General features: G+C 56.1%; 2 protein-coding genes across 5 annotated transcripts; both read right to left on the bottom strand.

The window, feature by feature from the left end:
- Positions 1-3: 3 nt before the first annotated feature.
- CCNB3 (cyclin B3) lies at positions 4-7,824 on the bottom strand. Of its 4 annotated transcripts, none has more exons than XM_066202584.1 (12): positions 4,756-7,824; positions 4,056-4,174; positions 3,890-3,985; positions 3,614-3,732; positions 3,030-3,132; positions 2,612-2,713; positions 2,344-2,436; positions 1,948-2,085; positions 1,355-1,510; positions 897-1,046; positions 574-704; positions 4-423 (listed from the first exon to the last, which is right to left on the bottom strand). In XM_066202584.1, exons 1-12 carry the CDS (start codon positions 4,757-4,759, stop codon positions 351-353), a joined length of 1,284 nt encoding a protein of 427 aa, XP_066058681.1. In that variant the 5' UTR covers positions 4,760-7,824; the 3' UTR covers positions 4-350. The 4 variants fall into 4 exon arrangements, with proteins under 4 accessions (XP_066058681.1, XP_066058682.1, XP_066058684.1 ...); XM_066202585.1 differs by having other exon boundaries at positions 2,612-2,710; XM_066202587.1 differs by having other exon boundaries at positions 3,890-3,973.
- Positions 7,825-7,903: 79 nt separating this feature from the next.
- LOC136300289 (protein eva-1 homolog C-like) lies at positions 7,904-17,290 on the bottom strand. Its single transcript, XM_066202589.1, has 8 exons — positions 17,058-17,290; positions 13,841-14,040; positions 11,077-11,200; positions 10,736-10,888; positions 10,426-10,569; positions 10,195-10,266; positions 9,741-9,830; positions 7,904-9,046 (listed from the first exon to the last, which is right to left on the bottom strand). Exons 1-8 carry the CDS (start codon positions 17,137-17,139, stop codon positions 8,661-8,663), a joined length of 1,251 nt encoding a protein of 416 aa, XP_066058686.1. The 5' UTR covers positions 17,140-17,290; the 3' UTR covers positions 7,904-8,660.
- Between the last annotated feature and the right edge of the window lie 483 nt (positions 17,291-17,773).

Genomic DNA, 17,773 nt, shown 5'->3' with positions numbered 1-17,773 from the left:
GAAGATACTCATTGCTGCTGCTCACATAGTGTCATTACTAAGGGGAAGGTGAGGGGTGGGGAGGAGGGGATTGAGAATACCTTTCCAGCCTTCACCCCTGAGCTTCCTGCTCCCCACCTGTGACCTTGCTGTCACCCTCTGTCTCATCACAACAAGGGGAAGTACAGTGCTGGGGCTCATAGTATCCAGTGCCAGCATGCATGACAAACACATTTTATTAACAGTTACACATGACTTTTTTTCCCCCCCACCCCCACCTCTTCCTCAGTTAAAATTACTATTACTTATGTACATGGTACCACCCTGCTTGAGGGTACCCCATTATTTACAGGCTTATTCACAGAGTAGGGCTAGGAGCTAGTGAGTGTCTCCTCAAGCTTGAGCATGTCCATGGGGGTGACTTTGGCAACCTCAAAGAAGACCCTGGAAAGAACACGTTGGCTTAGAGCTCAACCACAGCCCTGACACCCGTCCACCAGTGCTCCTAGATCCTTACAGAATCCCAGGGTGCAAGGTGGTGGTGTCACCCCCTGCAGCGGGGACAGGCCTGAGACAGAGCCCCATGACTCTCACCTGTGCGAGTACTTGCTGCGCACAGCATTCAGCTTGTCACGGGGCTGGTATGTGAGCAGGAAATTCAGCCTCTTCACCAGGGGGTGCAGGTCCTGGGCACTGTAGCCACTGTAGTACTCTAGTGTAGGGGTCTGCAAGGGGACAGTGGGGCTAAACTGTGTCCTCTCAATGACAGGACAGCTGTCATCTTCCCTGTCCAACATCCAAATCTGATCACAGCCCTAATGCATCACCCCACTCACTGGTCCATTGCCTCCCGCTGCAGTGCCTCCCACTGCAGTGCCTCAGCAGGTACAGGTACTCTGAATTAGGCAGATACTCACCCAGCCCCCAAGATTCTTCATGGTAAGTGCCAGCAGCAGGCAGCTGGCAGCCAGCTTCGAGGGGCTCTCGCGGGCATAGTCGTACTCCTGCAGGGTCATCTCACAGAGGAAGCGGGCCAACGTCAGTGTCTCCATGGTGGCACGGGCACACTACAGCCAGTTGGTAGGGAAAGGCTCAGCCTTTTGAGCAATGCTGCTCCCCTTCCCAGCCTTTTTGGGATCTAGAATGCTGCCTCTGAGGCACAGGACAGGGATTCCACACACCCAGCCTATTATTCTATAATAATAAATTATTATTGCCCCCATCCTCACACCCCTTAACCCTCCTGAGGGGACCTGGATAAAGTTTCATTGCTGCCAACTGGGAACCGGAAGCCCCGGCGATGCGAGTCACTGCCCCATGGAACCAACAGAAGGGGTCCCTCGGGGCACCCAGCCCACCCTCCGAATGCTCTCACCTTGGCAAAGCGCCGCAGGAAGCGGTAGGGGATGGGGATGTTGATGTCGAACTTGAGGGTGCTGAGGATGCTCATCTCCATAGCAATAAGCTCTTCCCGCTTGTAGGCATCATCACAGATATAGAGGAAGTCATCCACACATGGTGGGCACCGCTCCTGTAGGGGCACAACCACTCAGCAGCCCAATGGGGGCTCATCATGGCTTCACTCAGGGGATCCTAGCCATCCTGCAAGCCCTGTAAGCGTTCACATGCTGCTAGACTCAGCAAGGACTGTTAACACCCTGTGGGACTTTAGTGATGTCTGTACTCCTCCAGCCCTTGGCTCGAACTCCATGCCTGCATTAGGTAGACTAAGATATCCTGATGGTCTGTGCAGAGCAGAGAGAAGCTGGCTCTCCAGTGACACCAGAGCACAAGTTTCAGCCCATCATGACTGTGTTCGCTGCCCTTGGGACAGGAAGGAGGAACATGACAAACATGCCACTCTGGCAGCTCTCAGGGCAGTGGCCTGGCCTTCTCCAAAACCCCAAAGGGACCATAGAGGCACAGCCCCTCTGCTCCTGCACCCCAGGAGAGCACACAAAGAGTCACCTCAAATTTGGAGGCAATGAGGATGGCAGTGGAGCCAATGAGCTGCAGCTTCTCTCTCATGCTCACCACCTCCACCAGGTAGTGGTCCACCAGCTTCACAGCCAGGTACAGTGTCTCATGGTTCAGCTCAAAGTTCTCCTGAAAGATTGAGAGCGGGAGTCAAGAACAGAGTGTTAGACAGAAGTTAGGCCTGCCCAGCCCCACCCAGTTCTCACAGAGGCCACGGGTGCCAGTGGGTTAGGCTCAGAGGGAGGGATGTAGGCTCATCCCTAGCCCCCACAGGGGGAGGATCAGCTCTGCACTGGGAATGGTTGCAGGAGCCACTGCCAGCACACTAAGGTCACACGTGCCAAAGGCAGCATGGAGGCTGCTCTGCAGAAAGCTGTGCCCTCTCACCTGGACCTCCACCATCCAGTCCACAAGGATAGCACGCATGTCCCCACTGATGTCTGTCTGCTTCTCCATGTAGTCAGGAAGCACAAATTTTTCCTGCCAAAGAGCAAGCTGTCAGGGACAGGGCAGACATCCCCACCCCCAAACAAGCCCCTTCTCACCCTGTGCAGGCCCCTGCCAGGTGGTCAGAGCCTCTGGGCAGTCAGTGGCCCTGCCTGCAGCCACTCCTTCCCTGGACAGGGCTGTCATCCCCTGGACAGGCGTCACACACCTCTCTTTCCCGCATGTATTCGAAGATCTCCTTGGCATATTCTGCATTGGCATAGGGGTCACCCAGCTGCTCCTTGTCAATGTCCTCCACTGCTGGTACCTGCTGGCATGGAAGAGGCAGAATTAAGGGGGAGGTCCTGTGGGTGCCAGTCACCCCATCAGAGCAAGGCTGCTGCCCCTCTGCAGCCCCCTTTTCCTACCTGCCCTCATCACCCTGCAGGCCCTGCCCCACTCTTTCCCAGGGGAAGATTCTTGAAGGAAGATGGTGGTGCACTTTGTCCCCCTCCCCAGCTTTCCATCACACTGGCTGAAGTCTCTCCAAGGCCCAGAGCACTGCCTTGTACCCCAGTACCACCAGTGGCAGCCACTGACCAGTGCTGTGATGGGCCTGGGGCAATGCTGCAGCCCAGGGTCCCTACCCTCTCCTCAGGGGGCTTCAGTTCCTCCACAGACACTGGCTTCTCTGGCACAGGATTCACTTTGGGCTCTGCAGAAGCTGTTGGGGGAGTTTTCTTTATTGACCTGAAAAGGGCAAGAGCATTAAGCATTGCTGGGAGAAGACCAAATTTCTTGTCTGAAAGGGGCCTTCCAGAGACCCTTGTTGCTTCAGGAAGGGGCAAAACCACCCCTAAAATATTCCCACAGACTCTTAGAACTCTTAGGTTGGAAAAGACCTTTAAAGATACTGAGGACAACAGTTCCTCCAGCACTGCCTTGCCCACCACTAAACCATGTTCCTGAGAACCACATCCACATGACTTATAACATGGAAGGTGACTCCACAGCTGTCCTGGGCAGCCTGTACCAGGGCTTGACAGCGCTTTTGGGAAGAAATTTTTCCGAATATCCAACCTAACCTTCCCCTGCCACAACCTGATGCCATTTATAGTAGATATACAAGTTCCTTCCTGCATCTGGCTCAGCCTCCATCACCCAAGGGAAGCCCATACTACTTGTCCCCATGGGACAAGTGTGCAGCAAACCCCTGCTCCCAGCTACTCACTTTTTAAGGTTGATCTCGTTGTTCTTGGCCACCCCCAAAGCATTATGTGCCTTCTGTGCCTTGGGTGGAGCAACTTTCACAGCCTCCTTCTTCCCTGCCACCACCTGGTTCTTGCAAGCCTGTTTGGGTCAGAACAAGAACATACAGGGGCTGAACAGTGGAAAGCAAGATATACCCTGCAGGGAGACCTCTCTTCTTAATGGCATGGGGCATGCCCCCCCACCATGGGGAGCTCACAGGGGGCACCAGAGCCCCCACCCTCACAGAAGCACTCACATTGGTGATGTCTCCGAATGCTGATCTCTTCTTGGGCCCACCCTGGGGTGAGGACGAAGACCTCTTGGTATGACAGCTCTCCTCCTGCATTAGAGGCTGTTAGAAGACGGTGGTCAGCTGCCCCACAGGAGCCCCCCCTACAGCCCTCGCCTGGCTTGGTCCTCACCTTCTCAGGGTCGACATTCTCTGCAGCAGGGCCTACCTTGCCTGCTCGGGACTGCTTGGTGGTCAGCATCTTGGCATTGCGTGGCAATGGCATCCTCTCCCTTGGTCTCTGTGAGCATGCTGGAGACAAAGCATGATGTCATGGGGGCTGCTGCCGACCTGCTTCCAGGGATACCACCCTCCCAGCTTGGAGCAGAACAGGGGGGTATTTGTCCCTCCTGGGGGTTAGCACAGGAGGACTGACCCCTTCCCTGAGCATGGCAGGCAGGTGGTGCCCCAAGACAAGCCCAGACAAGGGACAAATCCGTCTAGGGATGCTCCCAGGGAGGAAGGGACACAAACCCCAAAGACCGTCACCAAAAGCACTCTGCTGGGCAAGGTGGGAGGGGGGATAGGCAATTCCCAGATTCCTACATCCCAGAGAAGGATACAAGGACTTGCACTTTCTCGGAGAACTGGAGGTCTTGGAGATCCCCACTCCCCTACAACCCTCAGCGTCCCCTGGGGGAGTCGGGACTCCCAAAGTTCCCCTCTCCCTTGCATTCCTCGGAGCTCCCAGAGGAGACGGGGATCTTGGAAGCCCTTACTCCCTTGCATCCTCCAGGGCCCCCACGCCTGCCAGCTAGGGCTCCGAGAGATGATCACTCCCCCGCAGCCCTCGGAGACGCTACTCACCCATGCCTGGTCCCCTCCCCACTCACCCATGCCCGATCCGCTGTGCCCGCACCTCCAGCCCCGGCGCTTTTGAAAGTAGCAGTTCGGTAGCGGCCGGCCAGCACTGGCCGAGTCTCGCCCAATCAGAGTGCGAGGCGGTGCCAGGCGGCGGCCAATCGGGGAGCGCAGAGGGATGCAGTTGCTAAGGGGCAGGGCGGCAGAGTTTAAAATTCAACGCCGACGGCCAATGGATGGGCGCGCATGCGGAAGGGGCGGGGCGAGCGCCAGGCCGGGCGGGCAGTGATTGGTGGGAGCGGGCGCCGTTTAAATCCGTTCTGCGGTCTCGCGGGGTGTCGTGGCGGCTGGGCCGCAGAGTGGATAGCGCTGGGAGAGCGGCGCTGTCCTCGCTGTCCTCGCTGTCCTCGCTGTCCTCGCTGTCCTCGCTGTCCTCGCTGTCCTCGCTGTCCTCGCTGTCCTCGCTGTCCTCGCTGTCCTCGCTGTCCTCGCTGTCCTTCGGGGCGGGCGGAGCAGCCTCTGCGGGCCACTGGGGCCACTGCCTCCGCCCGCAGCCGTGGCTCTGGGTCGCAGACCTCGGGGCTACCCTTTCCCACCGGGCCGGGGAGCTCTGGTTTGGAGGACAGGGTGTGCTGGCCGTGCACCTTCCTTGACCCAGTGTTGGGAACAGAGGGTTCAGATCGCTTGGAGAATCACTGAACGGTTTGGGTGGGAAAGGACCTTAAACTCATCCCGTTCCACCCCCTGGCAAGGCAGGGATGCCTTCCAGGAGCCCAGGTTGCTCCAAGCCCCATCCAACCTGACCTTGGACACTTCCAGGGGCAGCCACAGCCGCTCTGGGTACCGTGTGCTAGGGCCTCCCCACCCTCACAGGGAAGATCTTTTTCTCATATCTAGTGTAACCTTACTTTCACTGTCTGAGGTACACAGGGGCAGTGTTCATGTGGTGTCATACAGGCATGACTGACCAAGTTCAAGGTGAGGCTCACTGGGACTAACCCATCATCCACAGCGCCTGGGACAGGGTCAAAGTCATCAAGGCACACATCACAGTCACTGTACTACGGGGTTGTATGAGATACCAGCCACTTATCAAACATCTGCTGAGGGTAAGAGCACTCCATGTGTACCAAGGACCAGCCTTGAGGGCACTGCAGTTCTTGGGGAGACCCCTGCCATGCAGCCAGGCTGCTGGGCAGGGAGAGCTTGGAGAAGGCTCGCTTAGGCTGTTTGTTGGCTTGAAGACAATTTCCATGTATCAGGAAAGGAATGCATGAGACTCCTCACACCCACAGCTTGCTTTGTTTCTTGATAAACCAGTCTTGGAAAAGCCACCCACTTTTCATGCGTCAGACACATGATCCATGTTCATATACTTGATGCTCACTGTATCACTCTGCTCCTTTGTGTGTTTCCAGTGCAATTCTTTGCTCTCATGCCACTCTGCAATTCTGCCACTTTGCACTCTGCCACTCTGGTCCTGTGCCCTCAGCAACTCTTGGGGGCTTTACTACTGCACCGAACTCTGGCACAAGTGAAGCCCCCACTGAGGTAAACTCAGCAGAGGTCAGCACTGCAGCAGAGGAGAGCTTCCCCTAGCCACCAAATTCTCAGAAAAACCTTTCAAATTCCTAAATTTAACCCAAGAAAATACTTTCAGATAATCACACCCCCACGTGCTGCTGTTGTGGGTGGAGCTGATGAACCCCTGGCTAGGCAAACACAGCAGTGCCAGCATCTGAGGGGATTTAAACCTGCTGCCAAAGGGCCACATGGGCAGGATTAGGCACAAGGCTTGGGCTGCATGGGGGCAGCTCTACCACATCTCCAGCAGAAAGACTTGGGTTGTGGACAGCCAGCAGCAGAATTCTCTTCACAGGTTCAGTGGAGGTTTAAACCTGGGTCCCACAGATCTTGGGTCCCTTCAGTCCCCAAAACTGATTAGGGCTGATGCAGCTCTAGCCCACCTTGTTCCCTCCTTGGCCACTTGTCCTCTCCAGCCCCACCTCGCCCAGTGTCACTGCTTCTGTCCTTGGCCGGGGGGCTCCCTGAGGCTTGCTTGCTGTTGGTTTGGGATCCTGTGGGATCCAGGTGCCTGCCTCCCCCGTGTATGTTAAGTGCATAGTCCAGCCAAAAATACAAGTTGGGTGTATACTAGCCAGGGAGAGCCAGGACACATCCCAATGCCAATGGAAACACAGTTATCCTGTGGGATAAGATCCTCAGCCAAAACTCCCATCCAAGACTGCCCACAGCTCTGTGGAGGCTGGGATGAGCTGACTGCTTTGGGACAGGTTCATGTCTGCCTATCCTGTCTAGGCTTCGCACTGGGAAGCTGGCTTTTCCAGTCTCCAAAGTACTGCCATGCTGGTGCTCCTGGTGAGGCTCTTGGGAATCCCAGCCCTGCTTCAGGGGCGTGACTCGCACCACGCAAGCTGAAATTGCCCCTGGACATGGGGCGTGTGGGAAAAAAGATGAGGGGAGCAAGAAGTGCAAGGTGAAGCCATGGGTGTGCAGCAGGACCTGTGCCAGTTATCCAAGCACTGAGGCAAGGCTGTGGTCTCAGTCCTGCCCACAATCTAAGGATGCTGGGGGCCAGCTGGAGGTGAGAGCTCTGCAAGCTCTCCTTGGACTCTGACATTCCCTCAGCAAACCCCCAAATCAGGTAGAACGCAGGTCCTTGGCTCCTCCCACTAGACTCTGCTGTGTGCTGACTCAAGAGCATTTGTGCCTGGCATGTCCCTTTCCTGAGGAGAGCTGGGTTGCTGCTTCCATCCAGCCTCTTCCCACAGCACTAAAAAAGCCTGCGCTGCCTTTTAGAGTTGGAGCAGACCCCAGCTCCAGCCTGGCTTCCTGGCACTGTAGGACTGCTGAAAAGCCCCTCTGCATAGTATATGGGGACCTTTGCTCTAGGATTGCTTACCAGATGGGAAGCCCCAGGCTCAAGAAGAGCAGCAAGGACAGGGAAGCAGCATTCCTGGGACCCGGATGGACTGCTTTTCCACCTTTGCCTTTCTCTTTTCCTTTCCTGTGGTAAAACAGGCCCAACTTGTGGCTTCCCATGGCCCAGTGCCAGAAGCTCTGGTGGGAGGCAAGGTACTTCTCTGTACAGGGAGGGCTGAACTATGCTTCTTTCTTTTTCCCCATTTCATTACTAATGATCAAGGTCAGGGAGAGATATTGTGCCTAAGAGCTGTTGCATTTATTCACTGGAAAAAACCACAGCAAGTTAAAACTTGGGGCTCTCCTGCCACTGGGGAAAGTAGAGAGGAAAGCACAGAGCAACACTGGGTGAACAGAGCTCCTGAATGCCTGCAGGGAGGTGAGAGCCAGTGTTGCACTGAGCTGCCAGTGGCCCCAGCCTGGGGAGTAGCTCCCTTGGCACAGCAGGGCTGCATGGCATGTGCTGTGGTGGGGCGGTGCTGGTGATGCCTGCTGTGCTTGCACACCCACTCCACCTGCCTCTCCCTGTGTCCTGACCATTCCTGCCTCTCCACCACTGGCACAGTGCCCAAGTGCAGGGTGTGTTTGCAGCACCAGGAGTGGAAACCAGTACCCAAGGAGAAATAGGAGCAAACAGCCTCAAAGGGCTCAGGGTGGGATTGGCACAGCTAAACAGGGTTAAATTCCAGAGCCAGATGATGCAAGCTGAGAATCGGGAGGTTAGGTTAGGGTTAGTGGTGTCTGTGACAAAGGAGCCTGTGGCCCACAGAACCATTACATAGCCCCTCATCACACCACAGGACTGCATGTCACCCCCAGGTTAGAGGTTTCCATGCTGGTGGAGCAGTGGGCTGATGGACACACTAGAGCTGCCATGACCCTGCTGCTTCTTGGGATGCCCAGTCACCCCAAGGAGCCCAAACTCATGTCTCTCTGATGTCAGATCCCACTGAGCCTGCATCCCTCTGTTCTCCATGCCAGTTTCTTCCAGCTCTTATTTGGTGGCCGATTTGATCTTGTGTATAGCATATGGGCTTGACTCCTTGGGCATCCAGATCTCCTCCCCACTGTGGCCCTGGTGGTCCACTGCTCCCTCCATAGCTGCTGTCAGCTCAGGGCTGAAGATGCTGTCAGTGGCCCGGTAGGTGTTGGTGAGGCGGCGGAAGGAGGAGTCTGAGGAGCTGTCATCAGGGATGTCTTCATCCTGCTCATCCCGCAGTTTGGTCCTGCCCAGCTTCAAGCTGCTCCCCAGCTCTGGGTCTTTGAGAGCCTCCCCCACCTCCTGGAGGAAGGTCGTTTTGGGGCTGATGATGCACAGCAGCAGCATGAGGCCTCCTGAGACTCCACAAAGAAAGTAGAGGGCAACTTTCTCTGGGACACCTGAGGGGAAAAGGAAAGAAAGACACCAGGTACAAACTGTTCTTCAGTCTGTGGGGTATCAGTGCCTGCAGAGCCCCTCTGCCAGGCATATGGGAGTAAGAGGAGAGGAGCAGGGATGTCCTCACCACCCAGGCTGCAGAGGCAGGACAGGCCCTGCCCCAGTGATCATGGAAGTGCCACCTAGAGCCTCATCAGCACCCACCAGTCCTGAAATGTGCATTTCCCCAAAGAAAACCTCCACTGGGATGCAAGGTAGGCAGAGCAGGGGAAAGAATAATCGCTTGGGGGATTAAATTACTCATTTCCCCTGGCAAGGGAATTTTTTGCCTGCAGAGAGGTGGTCTCAGTCAGTGCCTGCAGACAGTGCAGGAAGGAAAAGACCCAGTGGGTAATCTGGCCTGTTAGAAAAGGAAGGTCCAGAGGCAGGACTGTAGCCACACCGTGATTCTTGATGCTGTGGGACTTTGGGGATTGTTCAACCTCTGAGCTCCCACCCTACCTGTCCATCCCAAACCCAGCACAGGCGCTTGGTGACCTGCTCCTTTGTGTACCTGTTGGCCCTGCTGGAGAGGTTTGGGGTCTGGCTGCCTCTGAGATGAGCCCTGGGTTAAGCTGGGGCCATCCAGGAGGTCAGCCATCCCCCAGCCTGTCCGGTTTCCCCGGGTGCTGCATGAGATCCAGGAAGGGCACATACCCCAAAGGTGGGCAAAAGCTGCCAGAAAGCTAGTAAAAATCATGCGGTCTTCCTGGAGCCTGGAGAACCTGGGCCCTTTGTACCAGCCACCTGCAGTGACAAGGAGGTGCAGACTGAGACAGGAGGTGCAGACTGAGACACGAAGTGCTCCCGGTGCCCCGTGTCCCAGCTGCCTGCTCCTGCCTGTCCTTCCCCATACCACACTCCATCCTTCCTGCACAGGTGCTCTGCTGTCTATAGGGATGACCTCGTGTGTCTTCCTCTCCCTTGCTCCCAGGAGATGCCATCTCCATCCCCTCAGAATGGGCACTGGCCAAGGGATGACTCCCACCATGGGACAGAGATGCTAGGCTGGAGCTGGTACCACGGATGCAGAAAAACCATGGAAGGGCTAGTTCACCCGAGCACGGACACGGTGCCACACTGCTTGTGGTGTAACCTTCCCCCACATTACCATGCATGTAGTCCGAGAGCAGGAAGGGGTCTGAGTTGTCAGGGCCCACCTCCTCCAGCAGCTGCTTGGGCACTGCAAGGAGAGCACACACCAAGCATCACCACCCTACTCCTCCCCTGCAGCCCCTGCCTCCCTGGGGAGCCCCATGCCCCTGCCTGCCTGGCATAGGGTGGGCACAGCAGACACTCCACCAGTGACTGCTGTGCCCCTGGTTCCGTGGGGAGCTCTCACCACAGGTGTAAGAGACTCGCAACTGCTTCTTCATGCCAGGGAGGCAAGGGTCCCCGAAGGTGGCCTTGTCAGCAGCCACGGTGCAATTCCCCTTACGATGGCACTTCTTGGAGACCCTGCGCAGAGCGTCTGGAGCCACACACTCTGCAGAGACATGAGGCATGGACTCGTGGGCAGAGCTGCCTGCCCCTCCCTGCTGGGCATCAGCCAGCAGAGGCCATGTGACACAGGTACAGCCCAGTAGTGGACTTGTGCCATACTCTCTGCATGATTCCTGCCCCATTTCTGTCTCAAACCAATTCTGGCATACCTATATGGGGTCCTCCAGTGTTCAAGGCATCACATTCTGATTTGCCCTGCAGTAATCGTCCATAACTTGCAGAATAAATGGCCAGGATGGATTTTGGTCGACACTGCAGCCTGAGCTTGTCATTCTCACACACGGTCTTGACCCGATGGTTCCCTAGGGAGTGACATCGCTGAGTGCTCCAATGCATCCTGAATCACCTGCAGCCCCTCTCTTAGGACAAGGGGAGGGTTGAGAGAGGGCTGCAAGGTACAGGAGCAGCCATGCTCTCCTTCCTGCCCCATCTGAGCAGCTGAGGTCAGGGAGAGCCCATGCAGTATTACCCAGACTATGCTCCACCTCACCTGGACGGCACTTGTAGGAAGCGATGAGATACTTGTGTGTCCCAGGGCATGGGTCTGGCCCAAAGACCTGGCTGTGCACTGAGAACTGGCACCACTGCTGGTCCTGGCACTCAGCCAGCAGCTTCTGGAGAGCAGAGTGGAACAGGTGTGAGTTGGGTGAGAAGTCTTGAGGCTGTTCTCACCTCCTGTCAGTGCCATCACCAGGCTCAGGGAAGTGGCCTCTCACCCCACAGAAGTGTCCCACAGCTACTCCTGCCCACCCCTGATAGAGACATCCCAATTCCAGTGCCCGTTCCTGAACCAGTTCCTCCCCTGCACCCACAGTGAGCTGTGTGCCAGCACAGGTCCGCCACTACCTGTGCTGGCACCCCAGTACCATACCACGCCACGCGTCTCTTAACACCTGTGCAGGTGCGCGCTGACAGTACCCGGTGCGCTCGCGTCCCCGCGGTCCGCGCAATGTCCCCGCGCGGCCACGAGATGGGGACAAGGGTTCACCCACGGGTCGGTCGGGTCCCGCCCGTGACCGAGGCGGCCGCGGCCTCTCTCCCCTCCTCCACACGCGGCCAGCCCGCGAGTGGCCGCCCCGGGCCGTCGGCTCTGGCCGGAGTCTCTCGGTCGCCCGGCTTTGGGTGGCTGTGGGACTCCCTGTCCCTGTGTGCCCCTCTTTGCCCCGCAAGTCCCACAGCAGTGGTTCCGTAGGGGAGCCGAGGCTGCCGGCAGCAAGGAGCGGTTTATTCCCTTGCTGCCATCTCGTGATGCAGGCCCGGGGTTCCCAGCACCTAAAACGGGGCCCCTTCTCATCTCTCCTTCCCCTCCTCTGTCCCTGTCCCTCCCGCCCAGCTCAGGAATAAGCCTCCACTTGGCCTTCACTGGCTGCCAGAAGGGAAATTCGCTAAGGAAACAAAAGCAATCTCTTTTCCCAGTTGCTGCCTAAACAGAGCTGAGCCTTGGCAGCAGCTCTGCTCTCTGCCCTCCAGACATTCTTGCTCCTTAAGCAGCAGTAGGTATCCCAGTCCTCTGCCAGCATGGCCACTCCACCATTCACCCAGTACGAACCTGAGCTACACAGACCTGCTCTCAGACCTACCCTTCAGTTTCCAAGCACCTGTGCCAGGCCATAGCCTCCATCCTGCAGAGAGGGGACCCTGACCTGTGTTTGCAGGGTGGCTCATGGGGCCAGCCTGGCACCGTGCCAGTGTGGTCTGGCTTGGTGCTTCCTGTGCTCCTGGAACATGCAGGATCCCAGGAGGGGATGTATGGCTGGTGCAGGACCAGGCAGGAAAGCCGTGTGAGTTCCTAAGCAAGGCACTGGCTCCTCAGCTCTTTTTCATCTTCGCCAGCTTATTCTCCTTTCTTGTAGGCACCTGCAGTCACTGGCTTTGCTTCAGGTTTGCTCCAGCCCTAGCAAGGAGCTGTAACAGGGTCTTAGAAAGGCAGCATATGAAACGATGCCCCCATTGAGGGACGCAGGCATCAGCTTTGAGGAGGTTCCATCCCTTTTCTTCTGTCAGCCTCTGCTTTCCTACCCTTTCCCTGCACCAACTGCTGCCATCAAACAGGCACCCCTTTGGTCTCCTTCATTGATCCACTCCCTGGAACCTGCCAGCATGGATCCGTGCTGCCTCTAGCTGGGGAAGAGCCAAGCTCTGTGCTAACCCCAGGGGATGCAGCTACAGCGGTGAGTGCAACATCTCATGGGGTCCTGTCTCACTTAACAAGCCCAACAAGCCTGGCTGTGGCAATGCCCCTCACCCAGTAGCCAGGCCCAGATTCTCTGAGCCTGCTGCTTCCTGTGGGATTGCTCCAAAAGCCAGCTCAGGACATAGCAGTGCCTCCTGCCAGGCTCTGCTCTGGGACACAGAACATCTCTTCCACCCTTATCTTCCAAAAACAGTCCAGGAAAAGGTTGCCACAGTGAATCACAGATGTTACAAAATTGTGAGGAACTGCTGACTCTCTCAAAGGCAGGGAGGCCCCACAGAGAGACCTTGACAAATTAGAGGACTGTGCCATCACCAACCATTGGAAGTTCAACAAGGGAAAGTGCTGGATTGTGCACCTGGGAAGGGGCAGCCCTGGGTGCATGGACAAAACGGAGAATTTGATGTTGGAAAGCAGTGCCATAGCAAGGGATCTTGGGGTCAACAAAAGCCTGAATATAAGTCAGCAGTACCCTGGCAGCCAGGAGGGCCAACCATGTCCAGGGGGGCATCAGGCTCAGCCAGGGAGGGGATTGTACGGCTCTGTGCTGCCTCATTTTGAATACTGTGTGCAGTTTTGGTCACTGCAATATAAGATATTAAGCTATTGGAGAGCATCTAAAGGAGGGCAACAAATACTGTGAAGGGCCGTGAGGGGAAGCCTTATGAGGACTGCCTGAGGACTCTTGGTCTGTTCAGCCTGGAGGAGTCTGAGGGGGACCTCATTTCAGTCTACAGCTTCCTCATGAAGGGAAGAGAAGGGGAAAGCACTGATCTCTCTGTGGTGACCAGTGACAGGACCCGAGGGAATGGGCTGAAGTTGTGTCAGGGTGGGTTTAGGCTGGATATTAGAAAAGGGTTCCTCTCACAGAGGGTGGCTGGGAACAGGCTGCCAGAGAAGTGGTCTTATCACCAAGCCTAACAGAGTTCAAGAAGTCTTTGTAATTATTTGATTCCATGATTCTGTAATCTTGATGCTGATGAAAACCTCCTCAAGCAGGCAGCTCAGTGATGTGGAGACAGAGGGTTGTGCAGTCTGGCCCCTGGGATCCCTTCCTTACCAGGTGGGCAGTGGCAGATGTGCATTCAGTGCTCTCCTGGGAGGCATTGTCAGGGCTAGGGCAGAGGTGGGTGCTGGGCACTCGACGTCCATAGAAGGCTCCGAGGATGCTGATGGTGGTTTTGTGAGGGCAGACAATGAGGAGCTGCTCTCCATCACAGGTGTGGGCAGTGTGGTTCTTCAGCACCTTGCGCAGGTACCCTGGAAGGAGAAAGCAGGGGTGGCATTGTCCAGAGGAGACACCAGGGCCACATCAGTGGTGGCACTTGGGCATCTAAGTGCTGGTGGCAGTGAGGATATCTTGAGATGAGGCACTTATGGGGTGAACAAGATCAGAGCAGGACAACAGCAGAGGAGGGCTTGTAGCAAACCCTGCATACAGCATTGCTACCAGGAGCCTGGAAAGCAGCTTGGAATAGCTGAGCTCGTTAGCAAGAGGAAACGAAAGCTGGAGGCAATACAGCAGGTCAGAGAAGATGAGGAAATCCCATAAAGAGCTGTCAAGCGTTTAGAGAAAATCAGGCTTGTTATGGAGCCATGGTGGGGAGAGAACAAGAGTAAGCCAGAGAGGTTCCCCCAGTGATGATTCCTGGAGTCAGGGTGAGGAGGTGTGGGCCTGATATTTCCAGAAATATCAGGCCCACAAGGAGGACGCATTCTGTCACAAGTCTGTCACAAGTTGAGCCATGAGCCGGATGAGAGAAAGGTCCAGGGTTTTCCTGCAAGCTCCCACAGCTGGCTGGGTCAGTACAGATGAGTGTGAGCCACAAAGTCATCACTTGAACCTAGCTGGCTTCAGGTCTCTGCTGAAGAAGCCCAGTGTGTTGGTGCAAACTATTCCTGGCCCACAACCCTTTCAATGGGCACTGGCCCTTCCCTCCTTGAATTCCCATCACAGAATGCGTCTTTCTTTCAATCCTGCCTAGTTTGTGTCCCAAACTACTGCCCCATTGTTTTCCCTACAGGGGACAACAAAGTGGGACTGTACTGCCCAGCCTCTCCAAGGCTGCTTAACATGCAACGTTGGCTTCAGTTGGCATTGGCTGTACTGGGTGGGCAAGGAAGCTGTTTTAGTAACAGCTCTTCAAGCTGCCAGGTGCTCTGAGCAGGCACCAGTTACTGGAGAAGGCTGAGGAAGCAAGAAAAGCTGATTAAATGTGATCTGTAGGCCCTGAATGAAACACTTTGCATCTTTGTATAAAACAAAAGCAAAGGGGAAGCATCATTTTGAGGTTTGGGAGATGGGAACAGGGCAACATGGGGCTCCTGAGCAGATCACAGACCCCAAACCCCAGCTGTGGGGTCTTTGGAGAAACTTGCACCTCAGCCCCAGGCCAGTGCTGGGGCCCAGGGCAGGACATGCACCCTGTCCCCCAAACCCCAGTGTGTCAAACTTCCCCAAACCAAGACAGGAAGATGGGAGCACCAGCTCCCCCCCATCTCTGCAAACTAGTGCCAGGCTCAGCAGCACAATAGGCCCCTTTCACCTTCAGTGCTGCCACTAACCCTTTGGCATCCGCAGTCAGCATCCATCTGGGATGTCAGTGGGTGCAGCTGGGAGCTGCCTCTAGCCCAGAGTTAATCTCTCCCTTGGCATTAGCCCTCACAAACTGGGATGAGCAAGTGGGTGGCCGCAGCATCCCAGAAGCAAGCCCTTGATTGCTTCTCTGCATGCTGGAGGAGAGAGGAAAGGAGAGGTACAGGAGGGTAGATGGCAGTAGACAAGGTGTTCTAGCCAGGTCAAAACTCCAGTGTGATGCAAAGATGCTCTTTGAATGACACAGAGCTGGATCAAACCCTTGAGGTGCAGTGCTCATGAAGGGGGGGCAGGACAAACTCTGTCCCGTCCCTCTCCTCAGGTTGTCCCATATCACTGATGCTGGGGGCCGTGAGGGGCACAGGACCCTGACCAGGCTGCCAGCCTCCTTTCTCTGCATCCCCTGCAGCAGTCCCACACCTGGCAGCAGTCAGGCTCTCCTGAAGGTTTCAGAGGCACCTCGGCCTTGACCTCTGTCTAACACTGACTCCAAATCCACCCGCCCATACACAACACTGCTGGATGTAGGGCTGCCTAAACACCCCACTTCTGGGCAGCCTTGGATGCAGAGGGCTCAGTCAAATTCTAACGACGGCAGGGAACTCAGGGGAGAAATATGAGAAGAAATGGGTCTCCCCAAATAGAGCCTTGAGGCAGGCACCCTATTCTGCTGTCATGCTGGCTGAAGGCACCAGTGGTTTGTATTTTAAAACTGAGGCTCAAACACTGCCATGGGGGCAGAGGTTTCTCCATCACACTATTTTGGGCCAGTGAGCAGCTGCGAAGATGTTTTTTTGGGTGAAGCCATGTCAAGGAGGCTGTAGGCAGACTTTGTGAGTGGTTTGTGCCAATACAGCTGACTCAGCCACTGGTGTTGTGGTTGTGCTGTTAGGTCTGCCCAGATGAAATCACGTCCTCCTCACCACAGCCCACCCTGCAGCATCAGGCTTTCTCCCACCTGGGCTTGACTGAGCAGATGGAAGGTGTGCATGGCTGTTTCCAGATGATCCCTGGGGAATGCCTGGTGCCCAGCCTGCCTGCACGTGTCCTGACTGTTTAAAGAGCTGGGGCAGAAGGGATCACAAATTTCTGCCTTGTCTACATTTATGAAAGCCTCACCAGCATGGCCCTGGGGAGAACTTCTGGCCCATGCTGTGTCTCGTGGCAAGGCACCCTGCAGCACCCGTACTCATGAGTGGCTCTAGCTGGGGCACAGCCACCAGCTCTGTCTATGGACCAGGTACAGCTTCAACCCAACTCTTCCCTCCCTTTCTCAGAGCAGGGAAGGCTGGGAGGGCAGCCCTGGTTGCTCCTTCAGCTCTACACACTGCCCATGACCGAGGGCATGAGCATCGTGGCGGGGGAGATGCTCAGCACATCTCAGGGACTGGCTTGATATTTGTTTCTTTGCATTTCTGCCTGCAAACTATCCAAGAGAGCACAGCAGATCTGGGGAGCCACTCTCACGCACACCAGGGTTGTGGGATGTGTGCAGTGTGTTTTTAGAGAACAGCCCTGTGTGGAGATAAAGAAATCCCAGCATTTGGGGGAAATTTACTCTGATTTGCCATGGTTTATACCTCACTTTTCCCTACCCCACCAACCTGCTGTTGCTTCACCCGCCCATCATACCAGTGCAGTTCTCAGCATCCCCCTCCTCCCCGCCTTCACCCTGACTCACCGGACAGCTCCGGGCTGGCCTCCAGACACACAGCAAAGCAGAGCAGGACCACGGTTACTGCTGGCCGGAGCAGTCCGGCCATGGCACGACCGCTGTGTCCCACCCGGCAGCCTGTACCAGCCGGGGCCTCGGCGGCGGGTGGTACCCGCGGAGCTGACACTGCGCGGGGACAATGGCTCGCTTCTCTGCCTTGCCGAAGTCCCGAGGCTGGGCGGGCACATGTGCACTCACTCTTAGCCTGCTACCCAGGGTCAGAGGCTGCTCGGAACAGCTGGGTCACTCTCAGCACAGAAACACCTCCCCGGGGCCACCCTCTTACGGCTGAGCTGTGCCTTGGCATCCCATTGCTGGCAGAGAAACTGGCAGCCCCTTTCCTCCCACCTCTGTTGCCCCTGGGCAGAGGAACAGGGTTTGGAAAGGTTTCCTAAGTGCCCCCAGCTTTCTCCCAGACACGGTGAGACAGAAATCCAGATACATGTGTGCTGTAATCTCAATCTGGGCAAATGTCCGGCCATTCACTCTGTGAGGAGGAAGGGAAAGGCTCCCTGAACTGCCTCCTAGGCGGCTGTTCCTGAAGAAAAGACAAACACCCTTCCTGCACGCAGCAGTGTGGGAAGAGACCTCTTTGCTGCCACATAGCCTCTGTGGGGCCAGGAACTGGGTATTCTGGCACCTTGTGAGGAGGACATTGTGTCATACTCTGCCTCCCACCTGCA

Source organism: Chamaea fasciata, unplaced genomic scaffold (assembly GCF_029207755.1).
Source record: "Chamaea fasciata isolate MVZ Bird 193981 ecotype frontalis unplaced genomic scaffold, bChaFas1.0.hap1 SCAF_22, whole genome shotgun sequence".
Lineage (NCBI taxonomy): Eukaryota > Metazoa > Chordata > Aves > Passeriformes > Sylviidae > Chamaea > Chamaea fasciata.
Note: the sequence above shows the minus strand (reverse complement) of the source record. Positions and strands in the feature narration are given on the sequence as shown.